The following is a 21951-nucleotide window of genomic DNA, read 5'->3' on the forward strand; positions in this document are numbered from 1 at the left end:
ACTCTGCTATCCGCTTTCTAAATGTACGTTGAACCCATGAACACACTACCTCACTACTTTTTATTTCCATTTTTTGCTTTACTTAATTTAACTATTATATATTTACAATAATTCAGTTTTTCCTCTCTATTATATAACACATTGTACTGATACCGCAAAGTTAGCAAATTTCACCATATATGCTGGTGATATTAAAACCTGATTCTGATAATACTTAGAATGTAACAGCACGGGAGAGTAGATTCCAGCAGGGTGTAAATGCGGTATACCTGCCTTGAGTTTACTGTGAAGTCCGACCACTTAGCCACGCATGACGCACACAATACATAAATAACACAGAGGGGTAAGTCGAAGTGGATTATATACCCTTCTCTGCCCTTCAATATGGCCCAATCCTCCTTTCACTCTTCTTGAATCCAGCCTAGAATCCGAATTAGGTTTATCGCCAAAATATGTCGAGAAATTTTACGGCAGTTCTGTGGGTGAAAACACCTTGTTAATGAGAGAGGACAGAGGAGAACGGCCAGACTGGCTCAAGCTGACAGGAAGGAGACAGCAACTCAAATAACCACGGGTTACCACAGTGGTGTGCAGAAGAGCGTCTCTGTACGTACATCACGTCGAACTTTCCAATGGATGGACTACGGCAGCAGAAAACCACCAAGAAATCAGTGGCTACTTTAGGAGGTACTGTACCTAATAAAGGAGTCACTGAGTGTACGTACTTTAATGATACATTTACTTTGATCTTCATAGCCATGTAGAAAGCATATTTTAAAGTTATGTGTCGTTCGGCTCCCTAAGCACAGAGCAGCTTATGATTAAAAAAACAGCGTGCCCACAGCTGAAGAACGTGCGAAATTCCACACGGCTGACCCAGGATGCCTGTTAACTACTTTTAATGAACGCGACGGTTTAGCAGCACCAACGCGCATGTGCAATGTTTAGTAAAACGTTCCACGCGTAAAAAACCCGAAGTGCCTGCTTCGTTTAGGAATCGGATAAGTTTGTGTACTCATTCAAAGTGAGAACGGCGAAGGTTCACAGCAAAACTGTCCCTTGCCACCGTGGATCTGACCGCTTTAAACACACACCCTTCAGGACGTTACACCCGCGGTGTAAATTTTTAAAGTTATATATCAAAATATACTTCAGTCATAGTTTTAAAACGTACGAGAGTAAACCGCGCAATACCATTTGAAAGGCCTAGACAGAGTGGATGTTTCCTTTAGTGACCAGAGGGCGCAGCCTCGCCATAGAGGGGCGTCCCTTTAGAACAGAGATGAGGAGGAATTTTTCTAGCCAGACGGTGGTGAATCTGTGGAATTTATGGCCACAGACGGCTGTGGAGGCCAAGTCATTGAGTACATTTAAAGCGAAGTTTGAATCAGAATCAGATTTCACGACCGGTATGTGTCGTGAAAATTGTAGTCTTTGCGGCAGCAGTGCAATACATTACATAAAGAAGGAAAACGTGAATTAGTGAGTGTATACGTATTAAATTAGTGCACAAATAAAAATAAAACGCAGCGAGGAGCGTTCAAGGGTTCGATGTCCATTTAGAATCGGACGGCGGGGAGGACGAAGCTGTTCCCGAATCGTTGAGTGTGTGCCTTCGGGTGATAGGTTCTTGATTAGTAAGGGCGTCAAAGGTTACGGAGGGAAGGCAGGAGAATGTTGTTGAGGAAAAGTATTTCAGTCGTGATCAGATGTGATTGGCAGAATGGCCTAATTCAGGTTTATTATCACCGGCATGTGACCTGAAATTTGTTAAAGTAGCAGCAATTCAATGCAATACATAATATAGAAAAACACAATATAATAAATAAGTGAATCAATTACAGTATACGTAAAAGGACCGCTCCTTTGTCTCAAGGCCCTCGCATTCAATCAATACTTTCGGTATTGTTCTATAACATTCCTTAAAACCAATAGGACTGTTGCCATTCCTGGGATTCCCCTGGGATGGGACACTGCTACAGTAATTAAGGGGCTTCCTCACCCAGCCCTGTAGAGATTAGAATACTTTGCCTAAAGTTATGGTTTCAGGGCGAAAGGGACGGTGTATTTGATAGGCGCTTTCCTTGCAGCCCTTCCACTGTCTGCACATTTATGTTTAGACAAGACCACAAGTCATTGGAGCAAATTAGGCCAATCGGCTCATCGAGTTTGCTCCGACATTCGATCGTGGCTGATTTATTCTCCCTCTCAACCCCATTCTCCTGACTTCTTCCCATAACTTTTCACACCCGTACGAATCAAGAAACTATTGATCCTCGTTTTAAACATACCCAATGATTTGGCCTCCACAGCCGTCTTTGACATTTAATTCCACAGATTCACCACCTTCTTGAGTGAAGAAATTCTCCTTCACCTCTATTCTTTAGGGATGTCCCTCTATTCTGAGGTTGTGCCCTCTGGTCAGGTTCCTCACTATAGGAAACATTCTGTCTTTGTCCACTCTATCTAGCCTTTTCAATATTCTGTAAGATTTCCCCCCCCCCCCCCGGTTCTTTTCTAAATTCCAGCGAGTACGGGCCCGGAGCCATCAAGCGCTCCGCATACGCTAACCCTTTCATTCCCGCGAACCTCCACCAAATCCTCTCCAATCTTTTCTTAGATAAGGAGCCCAAAACTGCTCACAATACTCCAAGTGCGGCAGAGATCAAAAGTAACAATGTCAGGGCGAAAGGAATGGGACATCGAGAAGTGATTTCTTTAGAGATCTTACGCACTTCCCCAACGTCTGAAAACTGAGAACTCCTAGTCTTACGCCGTGTGTGTTTAGCTAAGAGAAATTTAGCAGAGTCAGGACATGAATTCGTAAACTCCCCGCTATAGTAAGATCGTGCTCTGAAATTCCACCAGTAGGGACGACGATTAATCTCTCTCTCTAGGTCTGTCTCTCTCGCCCTCCCTCCCGTGTGTCGGTACCGAAGTGCTGACACAACCCTCGGTCACCAGTAGCATGCGCGAACTTCACCGAAGTCCGGCTCGCTCCTTCCTTTCCCCTGAAGCGCCGCGGCAGAAAACCACACTTCCTCGCAAAGTGATCCCTCGGCGGTAGTTCCTGCTTCAGCCTAAGGAATTAAACCGCACACTTCGTGGCGGCGTTGTAAACACAAAAGTTTGAAGAGCGGCGTCAAAGCTGGTCGGAAATATTCAGGGTGGAGGTTTTGCGGGCCGAGTTGAACAAAATGTACATTTTAACTTTTAAAGGGGAGGAGAAACTGTTCCGATGCCACAAGCAATTCGAATTTAAATTGGAAAACCGAACTGATGAGCGGCCTGTATTTAGTTAACACACAGCAAGGAGGCACACGTGTGTGGGAAGCGAGCAGGCAAATCGTGGCAAATTTAAAGGATTTTGGGATCAGGCTTATTAGGAATCTGAATTAAAAAGGGGCACACACAAAAAATGCTGGAGCTACGCAGCAGGCCAGGCACACGTTGAATTAAAGGGGTTGTGACTTGAATGGCGAATGACTCGAGTTTAAAATCAGCAACTGCCCCCTGTCGCTCATCCCTGAATCTCCGCACTAAGAACAAATCCAGATAATTTTTTGGAGGGGTGGGGGTGTTTCAGAAATGACACAACAGCGCAGTACACCGGGACTGATACACTGCCGCGGGGTCATCTTTCAGAAGTAATGCAATGCCAGCTCCCGGTCCAGCTGGGTGGAAAGATCCGGGATACTATTTCAGGGAAAAAGTTCTTCCCAGTTGGCTGATCATTCTGATTTCAATAATTCTGAGACCTTGCTTGTCGCTGGGAGCTCTTTTTCCTCGACAATGCACGGGCCGCCAGAACCGCTCCGAAGCAGCCGCAGGGTTATGCACGGTTCTCTTTAAGAGAAATCTCAGCCCCGTTAGGAACTCCGAAACGCGCCATCTCTTCAGTGAAATGTATCAACGCTGGTGATGCAGTTCCGGGTGCCGGAGCGCAGCTGCGATTGGCTCCTGCGAACCAACTCTACCCCCGAGGGAATAAAGAGCTAGCGGATTAGTTTGAGCCCTTCGCCCAGCGGAGAGACGGGAAGAAAAAAGGGGGGGAAATTTCCCTCAATTGACAAGTTCCCACAACAGAAACACAAAGGGCTCCGCTCGTTTGGGACCTTACACACACACATAGATACACACATACACACACAGACTCAATCCCTGCAAAGCGAGAGGGGACAAAGAATGAGCCTGCTTTCAGCAATCGACACCAGCGCTTCGGTGTACCAGCCAGCCCAGCTCCTCAACTGGGTCTATCTGTCTCTTCAGGACACCCACCAGCCTAGTGCCTTCGATGCCTTCAGGCCCGAGCCGGCGACCCACCACCAAGATCTCAACTATGCCAAAGCTGCTGATCTGGGGACTTCGCTCTGTTCCAATTATCTCAACAACTTTTCCCAGCTCCACAGGAACGAGGTGCGAGTAAGAGTCAGTGAAAACCCCACCCCTCCCCTCCCGAGCTCTCTGAAACGGCGTGTTTTTCGTTGTTCACTCTCTTAAAACTTCTGGTTAAGTTTCATAGTGTTTGGACAGTCTCTCTAACGTCCGTCATGAGACTGCGTTTCGATATAGTCTAACCGCTGTGACTTTTGACTGTACGAAGCTGTCCGTCTCGCTGTCGTCTTGTCAGTTAGAGCCCAGGTTCACAGTTTCCAAGCAATTGACTAACAACTGAACAATCTCTGGCGTAGAGTCTTACCACCAGAATACCGAAGTAGCACATTAGTGTCAACTGTTGTCAGACATTTGAGACGTGCCATAACTCAATTCCACATTTCAAGTTGTATGTGATACCTCCAAATATTCCCCTCTCGTGCTTGCATGGGATTCACTCTAATTGACAGCTCGTTAATAGTATTACAATCATTAACTCAACTAGTGAGGAGTCACTGATTTCGGGTTAGGATTCATGGCACTTACTCAGCTGCAAGTAGGGACGGTTTGGCGAGGGGAGAGGAGTTGGACAGTATTCGTACCCTGTGTATTTCCAAAAGGGAATAAATCCGGGAGATTGCAGAGGGGTAACGGGGGAGATTGCAAACCGAAGGGTGGCCGTTATTTTCAGAGCAGAGATATCTCATTGCATTAACGCTGGCAAAAATAACGCGACATGCAGGCTCTGGCCATTGCTGTCCGCGCTAGCGGCAGTCCGGTGGTGGATCTTAAAGGGGCAATATTTGGCGAGGTCGAGCATTTGTTTTCAAAGTACGTATATGTCATCATATACAATCTGGAGATTCGGGCATTTATAGGAAATTCAATAGAATTAATGAAAACGCAACATAAAGAGTGGCAACTAACCAATGTGCAAAATAAAACAAATTGTGCAAATAAACAATCAATAATATGAGCTGCAGAATCCTTGAAAATGAAAGGTGGTGAAATCAATTGAGATGAGTGAAGTTATCCACGCCGGTTCAGGAGTCTGATAGTTGAAGATAATAACTGTTCCCGAACCTGGGGAGTGGGACCTAAGGCTGCTGGCCGATGTTAATGGGACAAGAGCGTGGCTGGATGCTGGGGTCCTTGATGGATGCTGCTTTCTTATGGCAACACGCCTTAGAAGCGTGGAAAGGTGGGGAGGGATTTTTCAGGGATGGTCTGGACTGTATCCACCACTTTCTGTAGACTTTTCCGTTCGGGGGGGGGGGGGTTGTTAAAATAGTCTTCAATAAGTCTTTTCAGATGCCACTCAAAATGCTGACTTTGAAAGACAAGATGATAAACATTTAATTAGCTGCAGTTTTGAAAGGAGGCCAAGGCCTGAGAACCACTGTAGAATTGTCCAGTCCGGGAGTGTTGCAGCTGAGGGAATAGTCCTTACAATGGGGTCATGGGGGTGTGGAGTGTCACCACCAGAGGAGTTGATGATTTGAGGGGGAATGAGGCCTTTAGCTATTGTAAAAGTCTTCCTTGATTTATGAAAGGGATGTGTTGCTTTAAGTGATACTACACAAAGCCTTTACAATTTATGAAATACTTTTGTAGCTAAATTGTTAGAGTTCATGAGTGCTACTGGAGGAGAATTGTGTGATATTTGTCTTAACAAAATATAGATAAACAAGTTAAAGGAAACTTAGCACAAAGAGCCACAGAGTCATAGAAAAGTACAGCACAAAAACAGGCCTTTGGCCTATCTAGTCCATGCCAAATCATTTAAACCGATTACTCTGATGAACCTGCACTGTGACTATAACCCTCCATACCCCTACTATCCATGTACCTATCCAAACTTCTCTTAACTGTTGAAGTCAAGTTTGTATGCACCACTTAAGTTGGCAGCTTGATACTCACTCTCACCACCCTCTGAGTGAAGAAGTTTCCCCTCATGTTCCCTTAAATTTCTCACCTTTCACCTGTAACTCATGACCTCTCATTATAGTACCACCCAACCTCAGTGGAAAAAGCCTTCTTGCATTTACCCTATCTATACCTCCCATAATGTTGTATACCTCTCTCAAAAACCTCTCAATCTTCCATGTTCCAAGGAATAAAGTCCTAATCTATTCAACCTTTCCCTATAACTCCAGATCCAGCAACATCCTTGTAAATTTTCTCTCTTCTCTTTCCACTTTTCTGTAGGTACAAAACTGCACACAATACTCCAAAGTGGGTCTTGCCAACATCATGTACAACTTTAACACCGTAGCACACCTCCTGTACTCAATATTTTGATACAGCTTGGAAATGGCCCCTTAAGTGCAGCCCGTCCATGCCACCCACAATCCCCATGGAAGGTAGTCTTATTTACCTGCATTTGGCCCATGTCCCTTCAAACCTTTCCTATACCTATCCAAATAACTTTTAAATGTTGTTATTATACCTTCTTCAATCAACTACCTCTTTTAGTTCATTCTACGTATGGACATCCCTCTAGGTGAGAAGCCTGCCCCTCTGATTCCTGTTGAATCTTCCCCTCTCACTCTGAGCCTATGTCCTCTAGTTATTGATTCTCTGACCTTGAGGAAAATACTGAGTGCATTTGATCATGTCTGATTTATTTTCCCTCGCAACCCTGTTCTCCTTCCTTCTCCCTGTAACCTTTGTCACACAAACTAACAAGAATCTATCAGCTTCTGTTCTAAAATGCCCATGGCATTATGCTGAACATTCATAAACAGGACATCTGAAAATCAAAAGTGTTGAGCTGATTGGATTCAGAGGAGGTAGGAATGGGAGTGTACTTTAATTTCTATTTTTGCACTACTTAATTTAACTATTCAATATATTTACTGTAATCCAGTTTTTTTCCTCTATTATTATGTATTGCAGCCGCAAAGTGAACAAATTTTACGGCATGTGTCGGTAATGTTAAACCTGATTCTGATTCTGAAGTAGTTGGTCACGTAGAGAGGTGGCATTGGAGGAATAATCAGAAGGTTAGAGGTCAGAAGTCTGCAAAGAACAAGAATGGTTGATGAATGGCTTTAACTAGTGCCACTGTTCATAACTGCAGTCTACCAATATGTATTTATATGTAAACGTGTTAATATTATATAATGCACACACTGTGTCCACTTTATTGGGGACCTCCTGTCCCCAGTAAAGTGACCTCTGTATGTTTGTGGTCCCCGGCTGCTGCCCATCCACTCAAGGGTCGACCTGTTGTTTGTTCAGAGATGCTCTTCTGCACACTATTTTAACACGTGGTTATTTGAGTTATTGCTGCCTTCCTGTCAGCTTGAACCAGTCTGGCCATTCTCCTGTGACCTCTCTCATTAACAAGGCATTTTCATCCACAGAACTGTCAGTCACTGGATGTTTTTGTTTCTTGCTCCATTCTCTGTAAACCCCAGAGACAGTTGTGCTTGAAAATCCCAGGAGCTCTTGAGATGCTCAAACCAGCCCACCTCGCACCAAATAATCAGTCTAAAGTTAAGGTCACTTAAATCACATTTCTCTCCCGTTCTGATGTTTGGTCTGAACAACAACTGAACTTGTTGACCATGTCTGCATGCTTTTGTGCATTGAGTTGCTGCCACCTGATTGCTGATTAGATATTTGCATTAATGAAAAGGTGTACTGATTAAGTGACCACTGAATGACTAGTACATGTTAGTATTTCAACATGTATAAATCTGCATGTTTATTAGCATATATGTTTCATGATTCAGTTTGTTGCTGTTTTATACAGTAGGCTGTATTCGGAGTTGGCTCACGTAGTGCCCTTAATGCAGCTAACTATCTGCCATTTCACTGAGCAATTGGATACCAGAGTAATGAGACATTGTTGTTTGAGAGCACGATGGAAGAGTTTAAGCTTGCGCAGACGTGGAGATATTATAACTTGGCAGCGTGGTAGCACAGTGGTTAGCACAACACTTTACAGTACAGGGTTCAATACCCGCTGCTGTCTGTGAGGAGTTCCTACGTTCCCCACACGACCACACAGGTTTCCTCTTGGTGCTCCGGTTTCCTGCACAATCCACAGGCATACCCGTTAGTAGGTTAATTGGTTATTGTAAATTGTCCCATGTTTAGACTAGGATGAAAATTGGGGTTTGCTGAGTGGCGTGGTTCAAAAGGGCCGGATGGGTGTACTCAATAAATAAATAAAAAGTTAAACTTTTAGTTTAAAAAGTAGTTCTGCAGTGTGTGATGTTTGATTATGGAGGAATGGTGCTCTATACATTGTTCCAGAGGGAGAGATCATGGATTCAATGGGCTGAATGGACTATTTCTCTGCTTTGCTGGACTGGTGTGAAAGGTGTGAGGAGAGGAAGAGAGAAGGGTCTAAACCGATTAGACGTTCAGTAGTAGTCAACGAGGAGGGCTTATGCAGAAACCTACTGTATTGAGGAGTGTGGAGAAATTTCCCCCCAGTGTGGGCAGATTTGCTCAACTTTCCAGCCATCCTGTTTCAACAATTCTGCAGCAAACTTCCTAGAGGAATCCATTTGGATTCTTCAAATGGCAATGTCATCTGAAGGAAAATGCTTCCAACTGAAAAAACAGTCATTGCCCTTTTAAGAAAAGTGCAAGTTTAATTCAGTGTGTGGCCAGTGAGGCACTGCTTTGGAAGCTGATAACGTCTCCTTTGTGGTTTGGATGAGACAGAAATCGAATGGGGATTGTGAAAGCACTGTGTGAATAGCATGTATGAAGCCTGTCCGGCCATCAGCTTTACAGGGACAGTGGTGTCCTAGAGGCAATTGAGCTTACATGGGTATACAGTCTGCTTGTATCCTCATTGGGGCATTTTAAGATCATAAGACATAATAGCAGAATTAGATCATTTGGCCTATCCAATCTGCTCCACTATTCCATTTATTATCCCTCTCAACCCCACTCTCCTGCCATTCCCCCATGACTGACACCCTGAATAATCAGGCCTCCATTTGAAGCATACCCAGTGACTTGGCCTCCACTACTAACTGGCAATGAATTCCACAGATCCACAACCCTCTGTGTAAAGAAGTTCCTCCTCATCTCTGTTGTAAAGAGCCATCCTTCTATTCTGAGGCTGTGCCCTCTGATCCTGGACTCCCCCACTGTAGGAAACATCCTTCCTCATCCACTCTATCTCAACATTGTCATTAGGTGCCGTGCCGTGACATAGGTGATCATGGTCTTGACCATGATCGTTCCTGGCAAATCTTTCTACAGAAGTGCCTTCTCTGGGCAGCGTCTTTACAAGACAGCTGTCACCAGCCTTTATCGATACTCTTCAGACACTGTCTGCCTGGCGTCAGTGGTCGCATAACCAGGATTTGTGATATGCACCAGCTGCTCATACAACCATCCACCACCTACTCCCATGGCTTCATGTGACCCTGACTGGGGAGCTAAGCCAGTGTAACACCTTGCCCAAAAGGTGCCCTGTAGGCTAGCAGAAGGAAAGAGCACTCTACACCTCCTTTGGGAGATATATACAGAATCTCCATCCCACCATCCTCCACTTTATCTAAGCCTTTCAATATTCAGTAGGTTTACCCAATTATAAGTAGGAGGAGAAAGGGAGAGGTCTTTTTTTTTAACTTCTGTTGTAGGAGGGTAAGCTGATTGATTATTGGTTAGCTTGTTATTGTCACATCAGTGAAAAGCTCATCTTGCATACTGTTCATACAGATGAAATCATTACAGAGTGCATTGGGCTAAAAGAGGTTAAAACTAAACAATACAGTGTAAGAGCTACAGGGCACGTGTGGCACAGGTAAACAATACAGTGCAAGACCATAAGGAGGCAGTGAGATGCTTTTGTTCTGCTGGTCGGAGAAGGGGACAATGAGGGATGAGGTTACTGGATTCTGGGATGGGTTTATGGAATTGTCTGTACAGCAGCACCAAAGGACACAGCCAGTTGGAAATATGGAATTAAACCCCTCTCACCACCAAATCTGACCAACCTGTAGACTCGTGCATCCATTCTTGTTGACTCGACCTCATCTTCCCAGATGCAGATATAGAAAAGTTTAAAAACTTTACCAACAGGATGTCTGTTGTAATAGAGAAAACAGTGAGGGAGTGTCCACCTTTGTCAACTTGTCCCCTTTGCCACTGATTTAAGTCCTAAAATTAGTGTGGTCACCAGTTCTTATCTATTGGTGGGTCTTCAGGAGGCTGTATGTAGATCCAGAATCCACATGCTCTGATGCATTATGAGCACAAGTCCTCTGGATGTCACAGTGATGCACCATCAATAACTCTCTGAGACGTGAGGCGAAATATCGGCTTTTATTGACTGGAAGAAAGAAAAGCAGTGGTTGACCACCATACTACATCCTGGAGACTGAGGGCAGGGCTCAGGCCTCAATCGCCTTTATACCGGGGTCTGTGGGAGGAGCCACGGTCAGTGGTCAGTGGGGGGGGGGGGGGGGGGGCGTGTCCAGACAGGTATATGTAGTTCACCACATTCACCCCCCCTTTGTTTTAAAAGAGAGTCCCCATGGGGCGAAGTTTCTTACAAGTACTACTGCTTGTTCTTTCTTCCGATAAAAGCCGATATTTCGCCTCACGTCTCAGAGAGTTATTGATGGTGCATCAATCAGCCTTTCGAACTATCCTAAGGTCAATCCAACCCCACCCTCCTACACAGCCCCCTGTTTTTCTATCATTATGATAGAGTGAATTTTCTTTATCCATTATCCAGCCTATCAGCAGTGGATTGTACAAGAATGCCTCTCCCTATGGTTCATTGAGCAACATCGTGGATGGACTGAGCTCACTGACAGACCACTTCTCGGATCTATCCCTATCGGCTGAACCTCGCAAACCTGGCAAGAGGCCCCCACCCAACTACTTATGCCACCTCTGCTTCAACAAAGGACACTACATCAAGGACTGCCCCCAGGTAAGGCTGGTTTAAATATTGCAAGGACTGAACTGCTTCACAGCTGTTGGTGGTGAACTAGGGTGAATAATTTGGATGATTGGTGAATGTTGTATCAGTGAGTTATGCAGGTGGGTCACTCAAGTGGAAAAATGGCATTAATTTTTAAAAATTTAAAGTGGATATTGTGTGTGGGGGGGTTAAATGACAATTTGCAAGTAAAATATTTTATCTTTAAGTATGTGCAAAAAAAATTGATGTTTTTTCAAAAAATGTACATGGCTGGCTGTGTCTTCTTAACCATAAAGAGAGCATACAAAATCCACAGGGATTGTGGAGAGAAATTAATAATTCCCTTTGAGTTAATGTCTTGTTAGTTGGCATTATTTGGTGTTCGTGAGCCTTGTGTGGTTGCTGCTTTTTGTTCTGGCTCAATGACATCGTTCTGAGAATCATTTGGGAAAGTTAGTTCTGTTCACATTCGCAACTGATTCAGACGATCTGAACTGAATAAGCTGCTGTGTGTCTGATGTTCCGAGAGACATAGTAAATCAGTATCAGCAAGCTGTGATCTTTACCGCCAAATCCAGTTGCATTTTCAGTTCAGTTTGGATCCCCCTTGTTCTGCGTGACAGGGGCTTGGAGTATTCAATTGTCAAATTTGGTTTAGTTCGTCAATTTTTAAAAAATTGGTATTTGGCAATATCAGACATCAAGAAAATGGCAAGAAGTGGTTCAACTTTCAGGTTTCATAAAGCTTAACTAAAATGATAATGGTATTAACCTTCCTAAACCAATCACCCCTGCTGGGCCATTGGCCACTGACAGCAGCTTGCCAGAGTCCTCAGTTCCGGGCATTCTTTCACATTGTTTCCAGATGGGGCCCATCATCACAGTGTATCCTTCCTCTTCCAGGGATAAGGCCTTTCAAGCTTCTGTTGATGTTTCTGTAGTGCTGCATTTTTACGGTATGGAGTTGCTAGCCCCTGATCCGACCCTCATCCTCTTGTTGCCAGGCTTGGGACCATCCATGTCAGAGTAATAAGAACAGTTTTCACTTCCATTTAAATTCACCATTGTCTCCTGATCATCTTTGGCATGCGATTGGTAGGAAAGAGCAAGTGGAATTGGGGCCAATTGTCTTAAAGTTTGCTAGGCACTTCTGAAGCAAAATGAATGAAAATGTCAATTTTGTTTGCTTGACATTTATTACTGGCATGGAGTTTTATTGGTGAAGGAAATAAAGTTTTACCAAGAATATCTTTTGGATTTTGTTTTTATTAGTATTAAACTGAGCAGTTTGAGTCCTTAATGTTGTTTAGATTGAATTGAATACCAAGCTTTGCTGTTCTCAAACAAAACCATAACACTGGACATTTTTTTTCAAAAATGACGCTTTCTCAGAAATTATTTTTGTTTATGATAGATCACTTGAAGCTGAACACAAATATAATTTCAGACTACATAGGAACTTGGAAAAACAAGAAATTAACTTTTATTAAATATAATGTGTTTAACTGCATAATGGTGATGACGCTTTCAATAAATCAACGAAGCTATAAATGTTTTGTTGATGATTTTCCTTTGTACTCAGTGTCTGAGGCTTCTCGCTAGAGTGTCCAACAATAATCAGCCAGCATTGATGGATTCCAGTTGCCCTGATACGGTTTTTCCATGACTGTAATGTCCTGGTGAAACCTTTCACCGTGCTCGTCACTGACAGCGCCAAGATTTGCGGGGAAGAAGTCTAAATGGGAAAGTAGAAAATGAATCTTCAGCGACATGTTGCTCTTCATGGGTTTTGTCTGCTTGAAGCATGTTGTTAACCAGCTCCACATAGTCTGATGCTCTGTAGTTGCCAAGAAATTTTCAACAACATCCTTAAATGTTTTCCACGTGATTTTCTCCGGTTCTACTAGAAGTTCCTTAAACTGCCTGCCATTGATGACCTGTTTGATTTGAGGACCAACAGTAACGCCTTCCTTATTCTTGGCATCAGTTATTCTGACTTATGAATTGAAATAACAAATACAGGTGATTTTTAAAAAATGGTGCATGTCAGGGAAATTTTGTGATGGTTTCCATGATCAGTTGCCCAAAATCCATAAGATACACCCAAAAATATTCAGAAAGCAAAATATTTGTTCTCCAGTGCAACAAGGAACACAGAAAGTAGTTAACAGCATACAGGAATGAAATGGGATTTGATTAAATGAATTGTCATATGGGGCTGATTCATTGTTGTCTGCTTGTTTGTGCAATTCAATACACATGAACATTGTACATTTTTCAATACAGTTATTATAAAATAACTGAACAAATCCTGGCCTCTTGTGTTGCCACATATCTATACTTATTTTTGCTCCATTTAAGTTTATGTAAATCGATGGCCCTGCAAAGACCTTGTCAGTTTCCGTTATTAGAAAAAAAATTTGCATTCTTGGTGGTATCATTGGTTTGGAAGTTGTCAGAGGAGAGTTGATGGGAAATGCTCAAGCGATGTCTCATTCTGTAGGAAGCAGGCTAAAACCTCGGCTGCCAGTCAGCAGAACAATAAAATCCAGATGCCTGTTCCTAACATGAAGCCACTGCTGCTCTGAGTAAGGGACTCTGTATTAGCTTTCTTTTCCTCTCCTCACTGCTGCTTGCCGTCAGAGCAGGGATAGTCTGGGAATGTGTGATGTTGAAATCCAACCAGCCAAAAAGGCAGAATGCTCTGAATATGAGAAATGCCTTCAGAGATCATAGAGAGTTCAGGACCACTGTAAAAATCCAGGGGACTGTGGTTTAAATTTTCCATAGATGTAGAACAGTACAGCATAGGAATATTCAACCCGCAATTTTGTGCCAAACCACTAAAAAGCAAATTAAAAACATCCAAACACTAATCCCTTCTACCTACACCATGTCCATATCTCTCCATCCATGTGCCTATCCAACCATCTCTTAAAAGCCTCTAATGTATTTGCTTCTACCATCATACCAGGCATCCACCACTCTGAGTAAAAAAAACTTAACCCCCACATCCCCTTGGAACCTTCCTCCTCTCACCTTCAGTATATGCCCTGCGGTAAAGATACTCCCTGTCCACTCTATCAATGCCTCTCATAATGTTGTAAACCTCAGGCTCTGCTGCTCCAGAGAAAACAACCCAAATTCATCCAGCTTTATGATAGCACGTGCCCTCTAAACCAGGAAGCATCCTTGAAAAACTCTTCTGCACTCTCTCCAGAGCTTCAACATCCTTCCTACAGTGGGGCGACCAGAACTGTGTGCAATCCTCAAGATGTGGCTTAACCAGAGTTTTATAAAGCTGCAACGTAACCTCCTGGCTTTTGAACTCAATGCCTCGACTAATGAAAGCAAGCATTAAGAGTTAATGCTCAATCAAAGCAAAACTTGATCGATATCATCAGGATTTAGTTTTATTGAGATTTGCATGAAAATAAATATTTTGTACAAGTGGCCAAGTCGATCCAGTATAGTGAAGCTTATGACCAATGACTAAGCAATTTATACTTTACACAGAAGTAATCTTCAGATTATTGACATTATCTGGACTATTAACATCCTATTTGGCATTTAGGATAATTTTTTATCAATTGGACATCACTAATACCTGGTTTCCCAGTTGGCTGGGATGTTTTCTCAAACAGAGTACCAAAACCTAATCTAGATTATCCATTGAATGCTGCTAATTTATTCAGACGCTTTAACCATTAACAACTTTGACCCGATAAGAATGAGTAGCAGATGAGTTTATCTGTAATTCAAGGCAGCTCGATTTAGGCTACATCCACACTACACCGGATAATTTTGAAAACGCCGGTTTTGCATTAAAACGATAGGCGTCCACACTACTTGTTTTTAAAAGTATCCCACATTGAAACAGAGATTTCAGCGAATCTCCTCCTCCTGCGCATACGCAGGACACATCGACTGAAAACAAGCGATGTGTTTGGTGTCGAATCTCGCCGTAAAAGTGCGCGTTTGTGTAGTTATAGACTAGAAAAACTTAAAACGACAGACAGCTGTTGGCTTTCACGCAGGAGAACTTGAAGTTAAAAAAAAAACAAATACTGGAGCGTACGGAGGCAACCGACAGGGAGTTCACGGACAGATTGACCCGGCTGACAACGAACATTGAAAAACTGACGAACTCTGTTGCATTAATAAAGCGCCTTGTTAAATGTGTAAAACATGTCTGCATCAGTGTTATGTTGTATTTCCATACAATGTTACATTAGGCTGTTACACATCTATTGTCAGAGAAGTACTTGCATAAATAGGTAAATCACCTTCATATGAGCTAGGACAGAAAACTGGGCAAAGTGAGTATACTTATTTATTAAGTTATGGGTCAAAGTATTTGGTGAGTACATTTCTAACTCTTCTGGCGTCAGTTTCGTTGCCGTCTGTTTTGAAATTGTTAGGTTGCGTTCAAGAAAACAATGAAATGGCACGCTGCCGTCTGACAGCGTTTTCAGAAGTCTCCGGTTACCCCATCCACACTGATCCGGCCAATCCAGCGTTTTCAAAAATACACACTTTGGAGAGCGTTTCTGAAAAGCTCCAGTTTTGGGGGACGAAAACGCCGTTTTAGTGTGGATGAAGGGTAAAAACGAAGAGAAAAAGCTTTGGTTACGGATTTATCGGGTGTAGTGTGGGCGTAGCCTTACTGTCTGCATCCTCCCAATCTGTCTGTAGTGTTTGCCTAATGGTGTATTCAACTTAATTTAATAATTTTCACCCATTTTAGTGGTTTGTGAAATTATCTGTCAAAGGCTCTTACACGAGGAAATGTGCAGATGCTGGAAATTCAAGCAACACACACCAATTGCTGGTGCAACGCAGCAGGCCAGGCAGCATCTATAGGGAGAAGTTTAGTCAACGTTTCAGGCAGGGACGCTTTGTCAGGTCTGACTGTACTTCTTCCTATAGATGCTGCCCGGCCTGCTGCGTTCCACTGGCATTTGGTGTGTGTTGTCAAAGGCTCTTGACTAGTTACTAGTTGTATCTCAATGGACAGCCACTCTGATGGAAACAGTGAAGCCATTTGCTAAGTATAAAGGCTCCATTGCCCTTTCCAATAAAGTCAATGAATGTTACATCATTCACCTCAAAGCTGAATATTTTGTTTTTTTAAATTTATAAAAAGTGGGGAAAGATCTTCAAAGACTTGTGATTTTTTACACAGGGAAAACTCTGCTGACAATATAAGGCCAAGCATGCCTCACGAATGTACATTCAATGTATTATACTGTGACAGCTGTCCAATCAAATTTGTTTGTGGAATTGGCTGGTAAACCATGTGACTGGATAACTCGTGGAGTGACCAATATATATTAGTGTGGTTAACCTATAAGATGTGGAATGTGTGGAACTCTGCATTCAAGTGACCCCTTTTTGCCCCCTCTTTCCCACCTCTCCCCCAAGTCATGTGATCTCAAATCAGTGACACTGCAGACTGTACCATCAGAACAGCGAGTGTTTGGTCTCCCTCTCACAGTGGCAGGAGTGATGCCTCTCTCTCCCACCTTAGTGAGAGAGAGTCTGTGGAATGTCGATGACGGACTACAGAGACAATGATCTAGAGTCCATCATCCACCACTTCGGCATCCTACAGGTGGGGGAGGGGGTGAGGTTGGGTCAGATGCTTCAAGTAGGGGAGGGTTGATGCTTTGCTGCTGCCTGCGTGCGGGAAGGGGGGAGGAGCTTCTTACATTTTTCTGTCATTCATTCTTTGAGGTTTTCTTCTGCTTTATGTCTGTGAAGAGTAAGATTCTCAGGTTGCAAACTGTATACATTCTCTGACATTGAATGAAACGATGGAACCTACAGGATTGGTAGTGTGGCTGGTCAAGCGTCTGCTATAGGGCTTCAGTGATTTGGATGCTCCAGCAATGTGTGTTCTCCCTGTGGCCACATGGTTTCTCCAGGTGGAGCAGTCTCGTGTATTCAAAAAGATATGTGAGTTGAACGGATACTGTCAATTGGCTCTAGTGTGTTGATAAGGGATAGCATGAGACATGACAGGACGCAGAGCTGGACTGAGAAGTGGCAGATGGAAATCAACCTGGAGAAGTGTTGAATGAACAAAGTTAATGGCAGGATTCTTAGCAGTGTGGAGGAACAGAGGGATCTTGAGGTCCATGTCGATAGATCCATCAAAATTGCTGCACAAGTTGATAGGGTTATTAAGAAGGTGTATGGTGTGTTGGTCTTCATTAGTTGGGGGATTGAACTATAAAACCATATTTAGATGACTCTTGGAGTATTGTGTTCAGTTCCGGTTGCCTCATTACAGGAAGAATGTGAAAGCCTTAGAGAGGGTGTAGAGGAGATTTACCAAGATGCTACCTGGATTAGAGAGCGTGTCTTATGGGATAGTTGAGTGAGCTAGGACTTTTCCCTTTGGAATAAAGGATGATGAGAGGTAACTTGCTAGAGATGAATAAGATAATAAGAGGAATAAATGGAAAGAAAGGCAAAGAAAGGCTTTTTTTACAGTGTCAATAGCGAGTATAAGATGGCACACATTAAGGTGATGAGGGAAAATATGTGGATGTGGAGGCCGGCTTTTTTTTCACAGAGTGGTCGGTGCAGGGAACATTCCGATGGGGGTGACAGTGGTGGCAGATACTTTGAGACCTTCTGGTTTCCATAGCGACCATTTATATTTTAGTGGGGATTTGCACCTTGCAGTAGGAATTTTTAAACTTTGCTGCATCAAGTTCTAAATACATAATTATCCCAGCAAGGGTTGGATCATCCTGTTGTAACAATAGTTTTAGGAAAGTCTGGCTTGTTGATCGTGAGCTGCTGCACCAAATGCAAATTCCCACTTCCCTGCCGTCCCCGATGACATCCGCCTTGTCACCTGGACATCAAGGTAATGAACAAAAGCCAAGAACCTCCTGCCAATGTGTAAAGCTTTGGTTAAAATCAGGAAAGTAGGTAAAGAGCTGGAACTCCATAAGGAATCTCCTTCAGTGAGATTCTATCATCTGCATCCACACATCACCTCACAGCCTTAGTGGCCGTCTTCACTTTTCCCACTTCCATCTGCCCAGACAGACCTACCACTTGCCAGACCTTGCTCTACCACTCCCCTCAAACTCTGAATTCTTTTTTAGAGATACATCATGATGACAGGCCCTTTTGACCTAATGTCCTGCACTGCCCAATTACACCCATGCATCATCTGTGCAGCATCTCTAATTAATACACTCTCCACTCCTCATTAACACTCTCCCTCCTTGCCCCCAGTTCCTCTCCTGCACCACCCTTTCTCCAGCTCAAGCACTTCCTTGCCCTTCCTCCCACCACACAGCCTCCCTTTCCCTACGCCCCTTCCGCCGCTCTCTATACACACCCCTTCTACCCCCCTCCAACCACCACTCCCTCTTCTTCCCTTTCCTTCCCCTCCCCTTCCCCCTCCTCCCCATTCCTCTTCCCCCTCCCCTTCCCCTCTCACCCCTTCCCCTTTCCCCCTCACCCCTTAACCCCCCTTCCCCTCCTCCTTCCCCTCCTCCTCCTTCCCCCTCTGCTTCTCCCTCTTCTCTTCCTCCCCTTCCCCCTCTTCTCTTCCTCCCCTTCCCCTTCTCTTCCTCCCCTTCCCCTTCTCTTCCTCCCCTTCCCCCTCTTCCTCCCCTTCCCCCTCTTCCTCCCCTTCCCCTCTTCTCTTCCTCCCCTTCCCCCTCTTCTCTTCCTCCCCTTCCCCCTCTTCTCTTCCTCCCCTTCCCCCTCTTCTCTTCCTTCCCTCCTCTCTTCCTCCCCTCCCCTCCTCTCCTCTTCCCCCATGAACTGGCCCAGCTCAGCCTTGCAGACATCATTTGCATTGGGCAGTGCAGGTGTTTACTGGGCTATGTTTAGTGCAGTTGAGAAATCGATGAAACCATTAGAATCTCCATCTTGCTGTGGGTCTCATTGAGTAGATTTGTGTATTTCTACCCTGGGTGACTCCTTCAAAACTCTGTGGTCGTCATCTCTGTAACATAGAGCTCAAAATTCAAGGACAACCATGTGGACTATATTTCCTAGTGATTCACTAACTAGTTAAATAGTGGCTTGTGGAATTTGATTATCGTGTTTGTTTTAAATTAAAGTCCTATTTATTAGCATGTTTCTCATTCCATCTCTTGCACCTTCTAATATTACCAGGTCAGTTGGGGAGGAAGTGTCCAGGTGAGTGATAACCTTCAACCTCTGGGGTGATTGGGTCTGTGGTGATGACTATGAAGTTAGTTGTTTAATACACTGCCTTGGAACGAGTCCTGCTCCCTGTTCCTGTTCAGTGCAGTTGATGTTAGGAATATCTTTAAACTTTAAGCCATTTTTTATAAAGCTGCATACATTGTAAATACATGATGGTATTTATGTATTTATGCACATTTTATTCCATATCTGTAGTTTCAGAATCAGGTTTATTATCGCTGGCATGTGTCGTAAAATTTGTTGTCTTTGCAGCAGCAGTACAATACAGTACATAATATAAGAAAAATATGAATTAGTGTGTGTATGTATACATATATATATAGATAGATATAGCTAGTCAAATTAAATTAGTGCAAAGGTAGAAATAAAAAGTGAGTGAGGTAGTGTTCATGGGTTCAATGTCCATTCAGAAATTGGATGGCGGAGTAGAAGCTGTTCCTGAATCATTGAGTATGTGCCTTTAGGCTTCTGAATCTCCTTCCTGATGGTAGCAATCAGAACAAGGCACATCCTGGGTGATGGGGGTCGTTAATGATGGACACCATCTTTTGTGAGGCATCACTCCTTGAAGATGTTCTGGATACCATGGCAGAGTTTCTAGTCCACTGCTGTCTGATTCTCCATCAACACAGCACGTACTGAGTACTACAACACAGTAGTTAGTGTAACACTGTACAGTTCTGGTAGTATGTGATCTGGGTCTAACTCCTGCCACCGTCTGCAGGGAGTTGGTACATTTTTCCCGGGATCACGCGGGATTTCTCCAGCTGTGCCAGCTCCCTTTCACAGACCAAAGGTGTACGGGTTAGGAGTCTAAGTCGTGGGCATGCTCTGTTGGTGCTGGAAGCGGGCTGCTCAGCACGTTCCTTTCCAATCCGACTTGCCTGTGTATCCGGCCGGGTTTCTGTTCCACAGCCGTCTGATTCTCTATTCAGTACTACGTGGGCTGAATGCTACAATGCGACGTGGTAATGGTTTACGATCCCTGCAATCAGTCATTGGGGTTCAATTCCTATCACTGTCTTTAAGGAGTTTGTGCGTTCTGCCTGTGAACGTGCGGTTTTCCTTTGGGTGCTCTGGTTTCCTCCCACAGTCCAAAGACGTATGGGTTGGAGTTAAAAGTTGCGGTATTATAATGGAGCTCACCGATGAGCAGATGTATTACAGCATGTGACTTTCCAGGAAGCTCATGCTTAATGAAGTTAAAGGTATATGTCTGTACAAAACTGGGGGCATGAACATTTGTTTAATCACTTCCAGAAGTTCTGGTATGCCCTGCACTTCCTGATACTGAATCCCATTTTTAAGCTTTCGGACATCTGTCATGCTGATTGGTTTTAGGCATCAGTCAGGTTTATCTTTGTTTCCAGGCTTATGGCGGAAATTGACTGCTCAGACGCATCTATCATGGGGTTTGAAAATGCCTCTTTATAAACAGCTCCTTCCCTCTCTGCCCTTTGTCAGTGCTAGAAGAAAAATTCCAGAAGATTCTGAAAGGAAGGCCATTCTGTCCAATAATCCTGTTGTGATTGAGAAAGAGCTGGCAGTTGTTCTCAAATTTCCAGCTTCTGGCAGACGAAGCGTAGGGGCTCGGCGAAGCAGTGTCCCAATCTATGTCAGGCCAGGAAAAGCGGGATCTCCTAGTGGGCAGCCATTTTAATTCTACTCCCTATTCCCACTCCAACATGTCGGTCCATGGCCGCCTCTACTGCCGTGATGAGGCCACACTCAGGTTAGAGGAGCAGCACCTTATATTCTGTCTGGTTAGCCTCCAGTCGATTTTGCAGACTTCCAGTAATGCCCCACCCTCTCCCTCACCATTCTCCATTCTGGTTTCCCTCTCTCACCTTATCTCCTTATCTGCCCATCACCTTCACCTGGTGCTCCTCTTCCCTTTCTCCCATGGCCTCCTGTCCTCTCCTATCAGATTCCCCCTTCTCCAGCCCTTTATCTCTTCTACCAATTGACTTCACCCTTCCCCCTCTCCTGGTTTCACCTATCACCTGCTACCTTGTACTTCTTCCTCCCCTACCTCTCACCTTCTTACTCTGACTTTTCATCTTTTTTCCCCAGTCCTGATGAAGGGTCTCGCTCCAAAGCTTCAACTGTACTCTTTTCCGTAGATGCCGCCTGGCCTTCTCAGTTCCTCCAGCATTTTGTGTGCGTTGCTACTATTTGAATGAATTGCTTTAACTTAACTGATGAAGGAGCATATAATTTCAAATCATTCATGTATAAAAGGTGTGTTAAGATGTAGCTGATTTCGTTGTTTCTGATTTGATATCCAATTTACATCCAATTCTGTAAATTACAGCATGGGTTTAAAGCTAGACAGAACCATAGTGGAAAATAACTCTGTTTATTTTGATAATGGTGGTTGTTTTTTTATTGTTAATAATATTATTACTTTTAATTTTCTATTTGCACAGCTGTTTGTCCTCTGTTATCCGCCCAGTTGGTGTGAT

At 43.8% G+C, this 21951-nt stretch overlaps 1 protein-coding gene across 1 annotated transcript in view; it reads left to right on the top strand.

Moving 5' to 3' along the window:
- The first annotated feature begins 3936 nt into the window (after window positions 1-3936).
- The window catches only part of zcchc24 (zinc finger, CCHC domain containing 24), a 216530-nt gene continuing 198515 nt past the window's right edge, over window positions 3937-21951 (top strand). Inside the window, exons 1-2 of the mRNA XM_073025610.1 lie at window positions 3937-4416; window positions 11090-11290. Of these exons, the coding sequence (XP_072881711.1) occupies window positions 4186-4416; window positions 11090-11290 (432 nt within the window). The 5' untranslated portion in view covers window positions 3937-4185. The remainder of the gene's footprint in view (window positions 4417-11089; window positions 11291-21951) is intronic.

This window comes from Hemitrygon akajei, chromosome 21, assembly GCF_048418815.1.
Source record: "Hemitrygon akajei chromosome 21, sHemAka1.3, whole genome shotgun sequence".
Taxonomy (NCBI): Eukaryota; Metazoa; Chordata; class Chondrichthyes; order Myliobatiformes; family Dasyatidae; genus Hemitrygon; species Hemitrygon akajei.